The 15,000-nt window shown below is 38.9% G+C and overlaps 1 protein-coding gene across 1 annotated transcript in view; it reads right to left on the minus strand.

The window, feature by feature from the left end:
- LOC123516904 (protein bric-a-brac 1-like) overlaps positions 1-15,000 on the minus strand; it is a 25,720-nt gene that overhangs the window by 10,314 nt on the left and 406 nt on the right. The window contains exons 1-3 of the mRNA XM_045276662.1: positions 14,874-15,000; positions 2,580-2,790; positions 1-52 (exon numbers count right to left, since the gene is read on the minus strand). The exon at positions 1-52 is cut by the window's left edge and continues 80 nt beyond it; the exon at positions 14,874-15,000 is cut by the window's right edge and continues 406 nt beyond it. Coding sequence (XP_045132597.1) covers positions 1-52; positions 2,580-2,790; positions 14,874-15,000 — 390 coding nt within the window. The remainder of the gene's footprint in view (positions 53-2,579; positions 2,791-14,873) is intronic.

A 15,000-nucleotide genomic window follows, 5' to 3' on the forward strand; every position in this document is an offset into this window, starting at 1 on the left:
GAGGATCGGCAGTCTTGATGACAATCACGGGATGTTGGGTAGTGGGCAGATCCTGTGGGAGAGGAGATGCTGAAGAACACAGGAGAGAAGGAATAGAAAGTGTTTCATCTTCGTTTCATAGACCGCAGAGCTGTTTAGAAAAAAAAAAAAACTATAGTGTGTACAAAATAAAGAACCTAAAAAGCTGTAGATGATTGTGAAGAAATCAAAACAGAGAGAGAGAGAGAGAGAGAGAGAGAGAGAGAGAGAGAGAGAGAGAGAGAGAGAGAGAGAGAGAGAGAGAGAATAAGGGGTTTTGTCTTTTTACACAGCATACATAATTACTTGAGAGATTGCAGTAAAAAAAGGAAGAATATAGAAAGCTGTAAATGGGTTTGGCTGTGGAGGACAAGGAAGGCTGGTGGGAAGACAAGATGATGACATGGATATTTATTGTTAATGACAGTGGTAACGAGAATTAGTGAGGCAATTTATTACATATAAAAGGAGATGAGAGAGGCGAAGGAGGCTGAGAAGAGGCGTTGATACAGGTACCTGTCTTGCTGTTTTTCAGCTGGGTGTATAAAAGAATGATGTTCTCGGTACGTCAGTTAGGTTAACCAAAGAAAGCTGATGGCAAAGAATTTAAATTTATTTTTATGTCAGAACGTATGATAGTGGAAGACACGTGCTGGATATTGACAGTGGAAAGGAAGGAAACATTGATGCTGTTTGGTATAGAATGAAAGCCTGCAACAGAGAGAGAGAGAGAGAGAGAGAGAGAGAGAGAGAGAGAGAGAGAGAGAGAGAGAAGGGGTTCTAAGCTAAGACGCCATTAGTTTCGTTGGTTTCAAAATGTCGCCTCATATTTCCTGTTTTTAAGAGTTAGGTTTCCGCTGAGTTGCCTGTTTCCTGTTCAAGAAGCGCGCTTCATGCTCTATTTCCTTCTTTCTGTCCGTTGTATACTCTGGTTAACGTCTTCACTTGCAATCTGTCAATTTATTCCATATACTGTTCTGCTTGTTTTACGTCTTTCTGTCTTTGTGCCAACTTCTCTGTTTACCAAGTTTGTGAGTTATTTTCCCTGCTACTCTACAACTTTCACAACACGCATTGTGACAGTAATCTGTTCTACGCATAATTAAAGGTTTTACGTTTTGGATTTCAATACTGGAGTCACTGTTGGCGTTACTGTTCGTCTTCCTGCCCGGCTTCTCCTTATCTAGGACACTAGTGACTTGTGCTGCCATCTCGAGCTATCCATCTCTACTCAAGTCAGACTCCCGATGCGGAGGACGTGACACAGAATGAGAAAGACTTCAGGATATAAAGTTTGAAATCCTATTATGTCAAGATATCTGCTGTCTCATGAGCCTTTGCAAACGTTATAGAGGAAAGAATACAGCAATTAGAATCGTAAGGATCACAGAGCTCATTATTTTACAAAATAGTTATAGTTGCATGATTCCTACTCTCAAGTGAAGCTGGGCAAGAGATAGTGATATATGAATCCGAATTATGAATACCAATCCAGTACATGGGTATAGTGATTTCTCGATATATCAAATATAAGTTTGAATAAAACGAATACGGTAGAGTTCCAGAGGTTTTGTAGCAGAGGGAGATAAGCTGGTAAGAGTAAGAGCTCCCGCGAACCCCGTGGAAATAGCCCGTTATCAGCATCAGAGCCCGTTGATCCTGTCTTCCTGACGCCGCGCATAAGAGTACAGGTGTTCGCCAGATCTATCACCAGCTTCCTGGACACAGAGGAGTACTCTATCGAAAGCTGGAAGACATACACACACACACACACTCTCTCTCTCTCTCTCTCTCTCTCTCTCTCTCTCTCTCTTTCTTTCTTTTCTCTCTCTTATGGTTCAGATAAAGGGATGATCTTAGAAACATCGAGTGTTGACAGCTCTCTCTTTCTCTCTCTCTCTCTCTCTCTCTCTCTCTCTCTCTCTCTCTCTCTCTCTCTCTCTCTCTCTTTTATTTAAACATCATCTTACACTTATATACATCATATTATTTTACAATATATCAGGTGTAGATAGAGATTTAGACATAAAGCTCCTTGTGTTGGCAAGGAACTATTCTAAACGTCTTTTTCACGTTAGTATATTGTTGTGACACCTCACATCACTGGACTTCACTTCACAGCACTAGCTCTCTCTCTCTCTCTCTCTCTCTCTCTCTCTCTCTCTCTCTCTCTCTCTTCACACACACACACACACACACACACACACACACACACACACACACGGTAGCTCAGTGGTTAGAGCGCTGGCTTCACAAGCCAGAGGACCGGGGTTCGATTCCCCGGCCGGGTGGAGATATTTGGGTGTGTCTCCTTTCACGTGTAGCCGCTGTTCACCTAGCAGTGAGTAGGTACGGGATGTAAATCGAGGAGTTGTGACTTTGTTGTCCCGGTGTGTGGTGTGTGCCTGGTCTCAGACCTATCCGAAGATCGGAAATGAGCTCTGAACTCGTTCCGTAGGGTAACGTCTGGCTGTCTCGTCAGAGACTGCAGCAGATCAAACAAACAGTGAAACAGTGAAATACACACACACACACACACACACACATAACTGCGCACGCACCTGCAGAATCTGGCAGAAGAAAGGGCTGGCCGCGGCGAGCACCAGCCTGTGGGAGGGAATTGACGCGCCCTTGGTCACCACCGTCACGTCGGAGGAGGCCTGGTTATCCTCCAGGCTAGTCACCATGTTGGTCAGCTGGCTCCCGTGACCCTCCCACCGCAGCTGGTACTCCTCGTCGCCCTCGCTGTCCCTGGACGGTGGTGTGGTCCATCTGAGTGCATTGGTGAGGGAGTTATGGACGGTCGTAACGAAGAAGGAGGAGGTAAAAGAGAAGGGCTAACCAGAGAGAGAGAGAGAGAGAGAGAGAGAGAGAGAGAGAGAGAGAGAGAGAGAGAGAGAGAGAGAACTACATATAAGGAAAGAAAACTCATGATAAAGATAGCCAACGTAAAGAAAGAAAGAAAAGAACATCATGACTACGTCAGAAGCAACTCGGAAAAATATAAAGGAAGAAAAAACTAAAGAAAACAAAAACAGGAAAGATAAGTATCACTCCTACTTTGAAAAGCACCGACGGTTTCCTTCATTCACTTCTTGTTATGAGCCACTTAATTAATACAACACTAACTTCGTCTTTCTTACTAAACCTAACTAAAGAAATAAATAAGTGAATAAATGAGTAAATAAAAGATGGTTGGAGCAAATCATGTCCTTTATATATATATATATATATATATATATATATATATATATATATATATATATATATATATATATATATATATATATATATATATATATATATATATATATATATATATATATATATATATATATATATATATATTATAGTGTCCCATTACTTTAACAAATGGATGAGTTAATCCGATTTTAATAACAATGCATGAGTCCAGGAAATTGTAAACGACAGTACAGTTTTGATGCTTCCCTTTGCATGTGTTGAGGTACCTCAAGCTGTATTTCAGTTCTTTACTGGGTGCGTCGCGTGTGACGAGCGATGCATACCTCCCAAAATGTAAAGGAACGAAAGGCAGCGAAGTGCGTAACGTTAAGTGAGTATGGAAGGAACTGCTCATAGCTCTCTCTCTCTCTCTCTCTCTCTCTGTCTGTCTGTCTGTCTATATATCTATCTATCTATCTATCTATCTATCTATCTATCCATCCATCTATCTATCTATATCTCTATTTATCTATCTATTTATCTATCTTTCTGTTTACATAAACCATCTCAAACGAGGACTAAAAGCTAAGGAGAATTAAGACTGTCATTATTTCACTAGTGTTTAGAGTCGCAAAACCAATATGATTGAAGTCCATATTCTGAAAGAGTTTTAAGAGTATTTTTACAAGTTTCTACTTTATTAACAAGATAAATACTTTTGAGAATCAGGCTAATCATCTTTGTGGCCTTTGCAAATAATATTAAAGAGAGAGAGCAAAGTTTTCTGAATATGGGGCTTAATGTGTCGTGAAGCTCATGCATACTGAAAGAACTCCGGGTACTTTGTCTACCACGCCTACATGGGCTTTCCTTACCGAAGGAATACAAGCAGGTTCTGATCACATACGAGAGAGACATTCTTATTTATTGGGGATTAAGACTCGTGCTTACCGGAGACAAAAAAGATCAAAAGAGAGAAAGGGAGAAAAAAAGAAAGCACCTTACTTTCATCCTCACCAACTTATGTTACATTGTAAAGTTGTTGATCTTCATGCTTTACAATAAAAAAACCGACAGAAGCAAAAGATAAGGCTTCCTTTAATCACCCGTTGTAGGATGCTGTGCATCCTCATTACGATACCAACATAAGCACCTGAGGAGAGCGTACGAGCTTCGTCCAACATATGTATTTCTTCACATAGAGAGACCAGGAAAGCTGTGATGTCTTTGTTAATGCGTACTGAAGGGGAACGAGGTCAGCCCGGGAATCTCCGGAAACCAACACCACAGGAACTGCCACTTGGATCCAGAACAAGTTTGAGTTATTTTACAACTTTTGAGGCTGAGGACAGTCGCTGGGCTCGAACATTGTTGTCTCAGGTTTCGGTTTGTAGTAACAGAAGTAATAGCAATAGTTGTGATTGTGGTAGTGATGATGTCGGGGTTGATAGTAGTAATAGTAGTAATAGTAATAGTAATGGTAAAAGCAATAATACTACAGTAGTAGTAGTAGTAGTAGTAGCACCAATAGTATTAGTAGTAGTAGTAGTGGTGGTGGTGGTGGTGGTAGCAGTAACAGCAGCAGCAACAACAACAGTATAGCAGCATCAACAATAGCAGTAGGAGCAGCAGCAACAACAGCAGAAACAACAAAGAAAATAGTATGTATGTAATAATTCTACTGTTACTGCTGCTATTACTACTACTACTACTACTACTACTACTACTACTACTACTACTACTCTACTACTACTACTACTACTACTACTACTACTACTACTACTACTACTACTACTACTACTACTACTACTACTGCTACTACTACTACTACTACTACTACTACTACTACTACTACTACTACTACTACTACTACCACCTTCATCATCACCTTTCGGCTCCTTCTTTTCCTAGTACACCAACAGGGCAGCAGGCGTCCAGTCATACACACAGCGCAGGGACACCAGGACGCCAGCAAGAATTCTGCGAAGTCTACATAACATTTCCATTTCCACCAAAGGCATCCGCCCGCTCGAGTTTTTTGGTGGCCATATGAACCTCTGCTACTGTGAGCCCGTCCAGTTACGTGTTACTCAAAATAATTTCGTGATTCTTGTGTAGCGACTGGTGTTATTAGGAAAAGACTAGTATGAATAGACCACCAACTTGCACGCATGATAATGAATCGTATCTTGAAACACCTTTGCGCCGCATCTCCATTACGTTCAAACTTGACGTAACTTTTGTGATTTTTTGTGTTTCTAGTGACTGAATAATGATACTTTTATATTTCAATAGGAAAAACACTCGAGAAGCCGGTTGATATTTTTTGTGGCACTTCAAATTATTGTCATGGAGAGAGAGCAAAGTGTTTCTGAATACGGACGGGCCATCAATAACTGACGAACTTAGTGTTAGGTGCGCGTTATGGAAGGTTTGACGTCATTCTGTCGTGCACGATGGTGAAGATACTGCTGTAGTTTCAGGAAGAAGAGAAACTGTATGTTCGTTCGTCCTCTTTTCATGTCTCCCCGTCTTCCTCTCTCTCTCTCTCTCTCTCTCTCTCTCTGAAGAAAAGGTCACAGCAAATGAGGAAAACTTTAAACTTTTTCCATTGTATGTAAAGAAATGGTGTGTGTGTGTGTGGGGGGCGGTGCTCCCTTCATCTACGCCGTGTAGTCAGAGGAGAGAGAGAGAGAGAGAGAGAGAGAGAGAGAGAGAGAGAGAGAGAGAGAGAGAGAGAGAGAGAGAGATGCTTCGGCATCAATCCAACATGTCCTGTTTATTTATTATCCTATTTTTCTTTTATATTCTGCTCTTTTTATTGAAACTATTATCTTTACTCTACTCACCGGCCAACTAGATTATTTAAAGTAGCACGGTGAGGAAAGGGAGGACACGCTTGACACGAAAGAAGAATACGAAGAGAGAGAAAGAAAGTCGAGCGAGGAGGCACAGATGGGCCGGGAAGAGATAAGAGGAGGGCAGCGGCTCCGTGCCTCAGGACAAGAGCATACAACAGTTTCCGGTGAGGTATTGAGGTGCGGGCTGGTTGGTGTGGCGGTGCACCAGGCGCGGCGACCCCTTCATGCAGGATGTGTGCCGCCGCTGCTGTCTCTGACGCAAGATAAACCCGACCGACTCAGGGAAACCCACCGTGTCTTGACTTCACTGATCTTCCATAAACACATGCTGCAGATAACGTTCTCCTAATCATTATTCATTTTCAAACTAAGGGAGCTGAAAAAAACTCGAGTCTCGTTAGTCATCGCCTAGGAGGACAAATGTATCGTTATTATGATCAGAGTTTTCGCTATTATAGGAAGTGATGCACAAGGTTTCTTTTCCTAGTAACATTCCAAGTAACACATAAAACCAAGACCATCATGGTACGGACTGTATACACGCCACTCCCAGTAAGTTTACATTTTTTATTTTACTCTTCATCTATAGTATTAAAAAGTCTTCTTTTAACAAGCAACACTTCGAGAATAGTTCCAATGCCCTTCGTTTCACAATCTAGGCAAGCATGAGCTGCGCATTGCCAGTCGCCTTGGCCAGCACGTCCACAAAGCCTCGCCCCCAATGGCTTTCTCGAAAACAGGCTGGCTTTTCCTTGAGTCACTATAAAGGCAAGTTTTATGTTAAATATTACACCAAAGACACGGAATTCCCCGATCGTATACATCATGCTTCACGCAAGCACCCAGCATCTTAGAGCACCAGATGGGCAGCAAGTGGGCGGGGCCGGATTGCGAGAGGTGGAGTCTGACAGACGGGGCGGGACTAAGGAGGGAAACGCGCGTGCATCATTTTACATTGCTGGAAAGTTACTCAAATCTCAAAAATTCTGATTTTTTTCAAATATCTGTATTTTTTTCATATTTTTCATGTTTTGAAATAATAAAGAGACAAGTTCTGTGCTGCCTGGGCTACATAGCGTTTAAAGTAGGGCTAAGGAGAGTATAACATTTCCTTGTTTTCATAATTGATGAGCTCAGGGATATATATAGTGAAGGTAAAGGTGATAGTGGTCAGTGGCAGTGGTGGAGGTCCAGCTGCCTTAGCAATTGTGTAACCAGCGCATGACGTGGCGTCTTACTCACGCTCTCCAGGAAGTGGTGTGCCAGGGCGGAGGGGAAAGAAAGGACAGTCAGAGTCTCTGGGCGTGTGAGGACGAGGGCTTTTGTCTTCACTGATAAAGAGAGTGGAGGAAGAAGAGAGGAAGAAAAGAAATGAGACTAGCTTACTACTTGTGTGAAACAGTTTTCTTCGCCAGCAGCCTTCCTTTAGCTGAATCAGAGAGAGAGAGAGAGAGAGAGAGAGAGAGAGAGAGAGAGAGAGAGAGAGAGAGAGAGAGAGAGAGAGAGAGAGAGAGAGAAGGAGGGGAACAATGTCTCTCGATTATCTTTATATGGCTGTAGAGAGTTGAATTCGAGTACGATGACGAGTGATGCAACGAACCCTGGCATCAGCGGTGTGGGCGAAGGAAGGATGCACTGGGCGCCGTGGTGGTGGTGGTGGCAGGACAGTGTCGGGACCTCGCAGGACATGCCTTCCACCATCCTTTTACCATCTCTAGGTGACATTGTTACTAAAAATACATCCCATATCCATCCCGCCCTCCATCTTATCACGGCACTTAATTCTTAACTCCATCTTTTTGGGTTTTTTTCTTTAACGAAACTGAAAATTTTAATTGCCTTGTGAAAGCAAGTCCTTTTTCCAGTATTTTAGTCTCGGATAAGATGATTAAGATTACAGGAGCTAGATTTCCTTCAGTTCCTTTAAACTCTGTATCCTGGTAAAGAACATACCAGATTAACAATTCAACAGTTTATCAAAGACAGAAGAAAAAATAATACAAAAGAGGGAAGGGGAGAACATTATGGACAAACAATAGTAGAGAAGACATGGATATATGCACAGTATAATATTTTGACTTACTCATAAGAGCAACAAATTTGTTTTACCAGCATGCAAACCCGGTCTCATGTACTACGCTAAAGAAAAAGAGAAAAAGAAAAAAATGTGAAAAAAAAAGTCCATCGTGCCAGAGTGAGTTGATACACGTGCCTCCTGGTAGTCCGGGAGTCGAGAACGTTCCGCCCGGAGGTTAACACAGATAAGCTTATACCAGATACAAAAAGCTGGGAAGTCCCAATACTATAATGTAAATGATGCTGGTTTAGACCGGTGGCGTGGGGGCGGTAGTAGGGTCTCATACCAAGCTTATTAAACCACGGAACACTTAAAACCGAAACACAATGAGGAAGTGCATTGAAAGAAACTTGGCTCCTTCAAGCTACATTCATAGGCCTTTATATCGGTTCCAGTGACACGCGGGTCCACTCTTGAGCAAGCCGTGTGACAAGTGAGTGATGAGAAGACCTTTCTCTCCATGCTTGATCTAGGAACGGGAAGTAATAGTAATTTGTTGTGACAAGTGAGGAAAAGGGGAGAGATACTAAGAAATACCACTGCTTCACACGTCAAAGTCGACACAGCCCTCCCCAGGAAGTGACTCTCGGGGAAGGAAGGGGCTACGGGGAAGGGCAGGAGGAGGAGGAGGAGGAGGAAGAGGAGGAGGAGGGGAAGAACCGTGACAAGGGAAGGAAGGAAGGACATGAGCCAGACACTGATTAGGACATCACCACTCCCGTTCCCGCTCCCTCATGCTCGGCCCGTCGGTCAAGCACTGGACACTTGGTAGAGGCGAGAATTTTGTAATGGAGCAACACGCCCTACCTGTATTACGCCCATGTCGACCTTCAGAGAGAGAGAGAGAGAGAGAGAGAGAGAGAGAGAGAGAGAGAGAGAGAGAGAGAGAGAGAGAGAGATGGGGAAGAGGGGAAGATTATGACGTGAGGATAGCATTCAGGGGTGAAGTTGAAAGGTGGATAAAGGTAAACGTACCAGTGGGAAAAGATAAAAAAAATTATACTCTGCCAATGACCATGTGCTTGGCGGAGAGTGAGGAAATAGACGGCAAGAGTGGTAGTTGTAGTAGTAGTAGTAGTAGTAGTAGTAGTAGTAGTAGTAGTAGTAGTAGTAGTAGTAGTAGTAGTAGTAGTAGTAGTAGTAGTAGTAGTAGTAGTAGTAGTAGTAGTAGTGGTTGTAGTAGTAGTAGTAGTAGTAGTAGTAGTAGTAGTAGTAGTAGTAAAACATAAGAACAGTAAATAAGGGAAGCTCTCTCTCTCTCTCTCTCTCTCTCTCTCTCTCTCTCTCTCTCTCTCTCTCTCTCTCTCTCTCTCTCTCTCTCTCTCTCTCTCTCTCTCTCTCTCTCTCTCTCTATATATATATATATATATATATATATATATATATATATATATATATATATATATATATATATATATATATATATATATATATATATATATATATATATATATATATATATATATATATATATATATATATATATATATATATATATATATATATATATATATATATATATATATATATATATATATATATATATATATATATATATATATATATATATATATATATATATATATATATATATATATATATATATATATATATATATATATATATATATATATATATATATATATATATATATATATATATATATATATATATATATATATATATATATATATATATATATATATATATATATATATATATATATATATATATATATATATATATATATATATATATATATATATATATATATATATATAGCTAGCTAGCTATCCACCTATCTATCAATCTAGTCTAATTATATCAGCAACGATATACTTTTCTCTTTTCTTATCTTATCTCTTTGATGACTTTCTGCCTATGTGTTTGTCAACTACTGTTGCAACACACTGACGTTTGTATATATAGGCCTCATAACAGGCTAATTAGTTTGCCCCATGAGATGATAATTATGTAGGGGGTCAGCGTAAGGATCGGTAAGTAAGGAGCGATATGAAGAGAGAAGGAAGAGTATAGAAGTCAGTAGAGAGCCAGCATGCACGAAAAATGTCCTCACTAGCAGGAAGTAAGTGAGAGGATTGGTGCGTTCATCCTCCTACTGTGATGATGTGCAGTACATACTCTTCCTGCTTCGGTGCTTCGGTGTATATATATATTATATATATATATATATATATATATATATATATATATATATATATATATATATATATATATATATATATATATATATATATATATATATATATATATATATATATATATATATATATATATATATATATATATATATATATATATATATATATATATATATATATATATATATATATATATATATATATATATATATATATATATATATATATATATATATATATATATATATATATATATATATATATATATATATATATATATATATATATATATATATATATATATATATATATATATATATATATATATATATATATATATATATATATATATATATATATATATATATATATATATATATATATATATATATATATATATATATATATATATATATATATATATATATATATATATATATATATATATATATATATATATATATATATATATATATATATATATATATATATATATATATATATATATATATATATATATCTTAAATCGTATTGCCACTCCCTTTGTTAGTTATGTGTACTATTTCGTAAACTTTTTTTTCCTGATATAATTTTTTCTGTTTCCTACTCTATATCTTAATTCTTATTCAAGTATATGTATTTGCTGCCGGCAGAATAAAAGGTTTCACGTATTTCCAACGTTTTAGCCATTTCTTTTTTTTTTATATTTACGTAGTGATAGTAATTACGATTACTAGTTTGTATAAAAGTATTTAGTTATTTATTTCGCAAGTACATCATTGACTGACAGCTTTCCTAATACAATATCTTATAGTGTTGTTAATAGTACAAAACGACTGTAGCAGTAGTAAAATCGTTAATCTTTTCATTCTTTTGTATTGCTTAGGTATATCACCGACTGATAATCTTCCTAAAAAAAAAAAAAAAAAAATCCTATGATTTTCCTTTCAGTACCACACACTCTATAATACCATTACGTCTAGCACTATCTACTTCAGTCCGTCCTTTATCGCACGGTCACACAACCTTCGCCAAACAGTTCACCGACAACTCTCAACAACACGCTTTATCTGCCAACACGCGCGACAAATACGGCGGACCGGGAGAAGCAGAGTGATTGTCCGCCGCTAGTCTCACATACAGGGAAATGGAAGCCTTTGGACTAAGACGCCACAGTCATAAGAACAATTGTTGTGCTATGCAAAGAGAGAGAGAGAGAGAGAGAGAGAGAGAGAGAGAGAGAGAGAGAGAGAGAGAGAGAGAGAGGAAACAAGCAATTATCCTTTACAGTAAAATCCATGACTGTCGAACAGAGTTTTGTTTCAACTGTGTGTGTGTGTGTGTGTGTGTGTGTGTGTGTGTGTGTGTGTGTGTGTGTGTGTGTGTGTGTGTGTGTGTGTGTGTGTGTGTGTGTCGGTTATCTCCCCTTGCAGACACACATACCTAATCGTTACAAGTCTTGTAAAAACCTAAAAGTTTCAAGCTTCGTTTCTTCACTAGATGTTTTCTTGTGGCTTATACTTGAGAGAATGTAAAAGTTCATGATGAGGAAGAAAGTAGAGATACAATCGATATGATGCTTATAGCTATTCTGTAAACTCTTACTTTAATGTCGGGCAGCATGTCTGTTACAACTTACATTTGATATCGTAAGTGGTAGAGTTGTAATAGTTCTCCCATTCATGATGTTTAATCTAGTTTCTAGTTTAAGATTTAGTTTTCTTTCTCACATATCGTTTCTTCTTTTTATCAAAAGATCAGTGATGACTTATGGTATATTGTTCAGTAATAGTATAGTCCTATAATGAATAAAATGTCAATTAAATGTTCCAATTTCATTACCATAAATAAGAACTATCTATATTTTCAGACACTGGCGCGTTAAATATGAGACAAAAAGTCTGAAAATACAGCCGAAGTGAGAGAGAGAGAGAGAGAGAGAGAGAGAGAGAGAGAGAGAGAGAGAGAGAGAGGTAAAGTGGAACCATGCGCGCTTTGGGGTCTAAGGGGTCTCCAAGCGCACGGGTTCGAATCCTGTCTATGGTCCGAGTGTAGGTTGGGCTTCCTCACTCGGGGCAACGGTTTTTTAGTGGATGGGCTTTGAAATAGGAGGTACCCCAAAAAGTATCCCCTTTAGCCCACTAATTCCCATGAAAAGCCCATATGGTATAAAAAAAAAGTTGATATTTATTGTTGTATGTTGTGTGTTGCTTTGATTTAAAAGAGAGAGAGAGAGAGAGAGAGAGAGAGAGAGAGAGAGAGAGAGAGTGTGTGTGTGTGTGTGTGTGTGTGTGTGTGTGTGCGTGAGAACAGACTAGCGGTGATAGGAACGAAAAGGATCGTAGGAGTTTTTTTTTTTTCCAGTGATGATAAATATAAAGTTGTCTATAACCTTTTCCCCATAATTACTTGCGACTTTTCTGATATTTGCTTTTGTACCAAGGCTTTGTAAATATGCTGGTAGCCAAAAAATTACAAAATCAGTCTTTTATCCTCTCCTTACTCTGTCCATGCAAACCAGAGTTTTACATAATGAATGTTACCAGAAATACAACCCTGGCAGTAAAATAGTAGAGTGTTCAGTGTAACGAATATTTGAATGTAATGAAAAGTAAAGATTCACTACACGACAAAAGGGAAGTAAAATACTTACTGGTCTTAAAAATCTATAGAAAATAGTTTACTCTCGAAAGAAAGATAAAAAGAAAAAAATGTTAAGCAAAAATTATTTCCCCAAAATACAAATTAGATTAACATGTTTTGATCTTGAAGAATTGATTGATTATTATGCATAGATAAGGAAAAGCTATAAAATAACAAATTATATACCTGTAAAATGTAAACAAAACTCGTGAAGATCTCAAATGATATCAAACTGCTTTACTGTCTAGAGAACTCTTGACCTTTCAGTTGCATGAGTGGATAAGGTGGTGAGCATGGGATCGGGCAGATGTCCACGTATAGGTTCGAATCCCACCATGTATCGCCTTGATACTTTGCCATTTGTCGAGTGGTTTAAAATTACTTATATGTCACCATGATACCCAGGTTCTAGGTGGTTACATCAAAGATGACCTTTGGTGATGATATAGGTCATAATATGGGAACCACTATAAATAAAATTGCCTGCGATACTAATGGGTGGAAGCCTAACAGCGCTTTCAATACTCTTCAAGTTACCTACAGGCGCTATAGCCCAGGACATAAAAAAAAAAGTTATTGCATCTATAAGGAACATATCTTTACATCAGCGAGGAACTGTGAGAACCGAGAGTCACCTGAGATAACACGACATGGGAAAAGGAGAAACAGATGAGAATGTACCAGTTTTTCTCGCTCCTCCAACTGCTTACTCTGTATAAGGGCCTTTTCCGTCCCTGTATGGAGTACTCTTCGCATGTTTGGGGGGTTTCCAGTCACACAGCTTTGCTTGATAGGGTGGAATCGAAAGCTCTTCGTCTCATCAACTCCCCTCCTCTGACTAACTGTCTTCAGTCTCTTTCTCACCGCCGAAATGTTGCATCCCTTTCTATATTTTATCGCTATTTTCATGGTAACTGTTCTACTGATCTTGCTAACTGCATGCCTCCCCTCCTCCTGCGGCCACGCTACACAAGGCTTTCTTCTTTCTCTCATCCCTATTCTGTCCAACACCCTAATGCAAGAGTTAACCAGTACGCTCAATCATTCATTCCTTTCACTGGTAAACTCTGGAACTACCTCCCTGCATCTGTATTTCTGAATTCCTACAACTTATCTTCTTTTAAGAAGGAGGTATCGAGGCATTTGCTCCCCTAATTCTGGCTGACGGTTTTGGCACTTTTTATATTCTTTAGAGAGCCAGCGCTCAAGTGGGCTTTTTTCTAACTTTCTTTTTTTTTGCCCTTGGCTGGCCCTCTTCCCTACGTAAAAAAAAAAAAAAAAAAAACACTTCAAGAGATCGGAGCATAGGCGGTGAAATGGTCTAAACGCAGGTGGAAGAAGGAAGAGGGACAAATTAAGGAAGAGGTGGAAGAAATGCATAAAAAAAAAGTTCAGAGAGAGAGAGAGAGAGAGAGAGAGAGAGAGAGAGAGAGAGAGAGAGAGAGAGAGAGGTGGGTGGGGCTAACAAGGAACGACGTCCCCAAATAAAGATAAGGAAAAGCCACAAAAGGAAAATTGAGTACAATTTACATTAAAATCTACCGTTAATGTTTGTTTAGGAGTATTTCCTAGTGCAGTATAACCATGATCATTACTCCACAGACTAATGTACAAGGAATACTCAGTGACTGAGGAGGAAAACTGGTTGAAAAACTTTACTGGGAGGACATCTAAACTGGCCGTGTGTAATACCTCTTATCTCAAATGCCAGAATAATGTTGGATCAAAGCAATGCGTATAATATCTGTTTGAAGAGATTGAGAGGTAGAAGGATGGAGGTACGAGAAATGGGATCCTCACACCCTTGGGAATTATTCTGCATGGTCATTCTTGAACTGACAGTAAAGGAATTATTTTTCTTTTTGTTATAAGTAGTTTCATAAAGTGAATTGAGAAAACAACAAAGAAGAAGAGACTACGAAGGCTTACCTGTTGCGGAAGTGTTGCCTAGCTAAAGTCATCAAATCAGTGGGGGACGAGTGCGGGCTGTCCTCTCTATCAGGAGAGTTTCCTTCGTTGGACATCGTTCTGTGACACGGTGCCCGAGTTAATAGGA

Source organism: Portunus trituberculatus, chromosome 41 (assembly GCF_017591435.1).
Source record: "Portunus trituberculatus isolate SZX2019 chromosome 41, ASM1759143v1, whole genome shotgun sequence".
NCBI lineage: Eukaryota > Metazoa > Arthropoda > Malacostraca > Decapoda > Portunidae > Portunus > Portunus trituberculatus.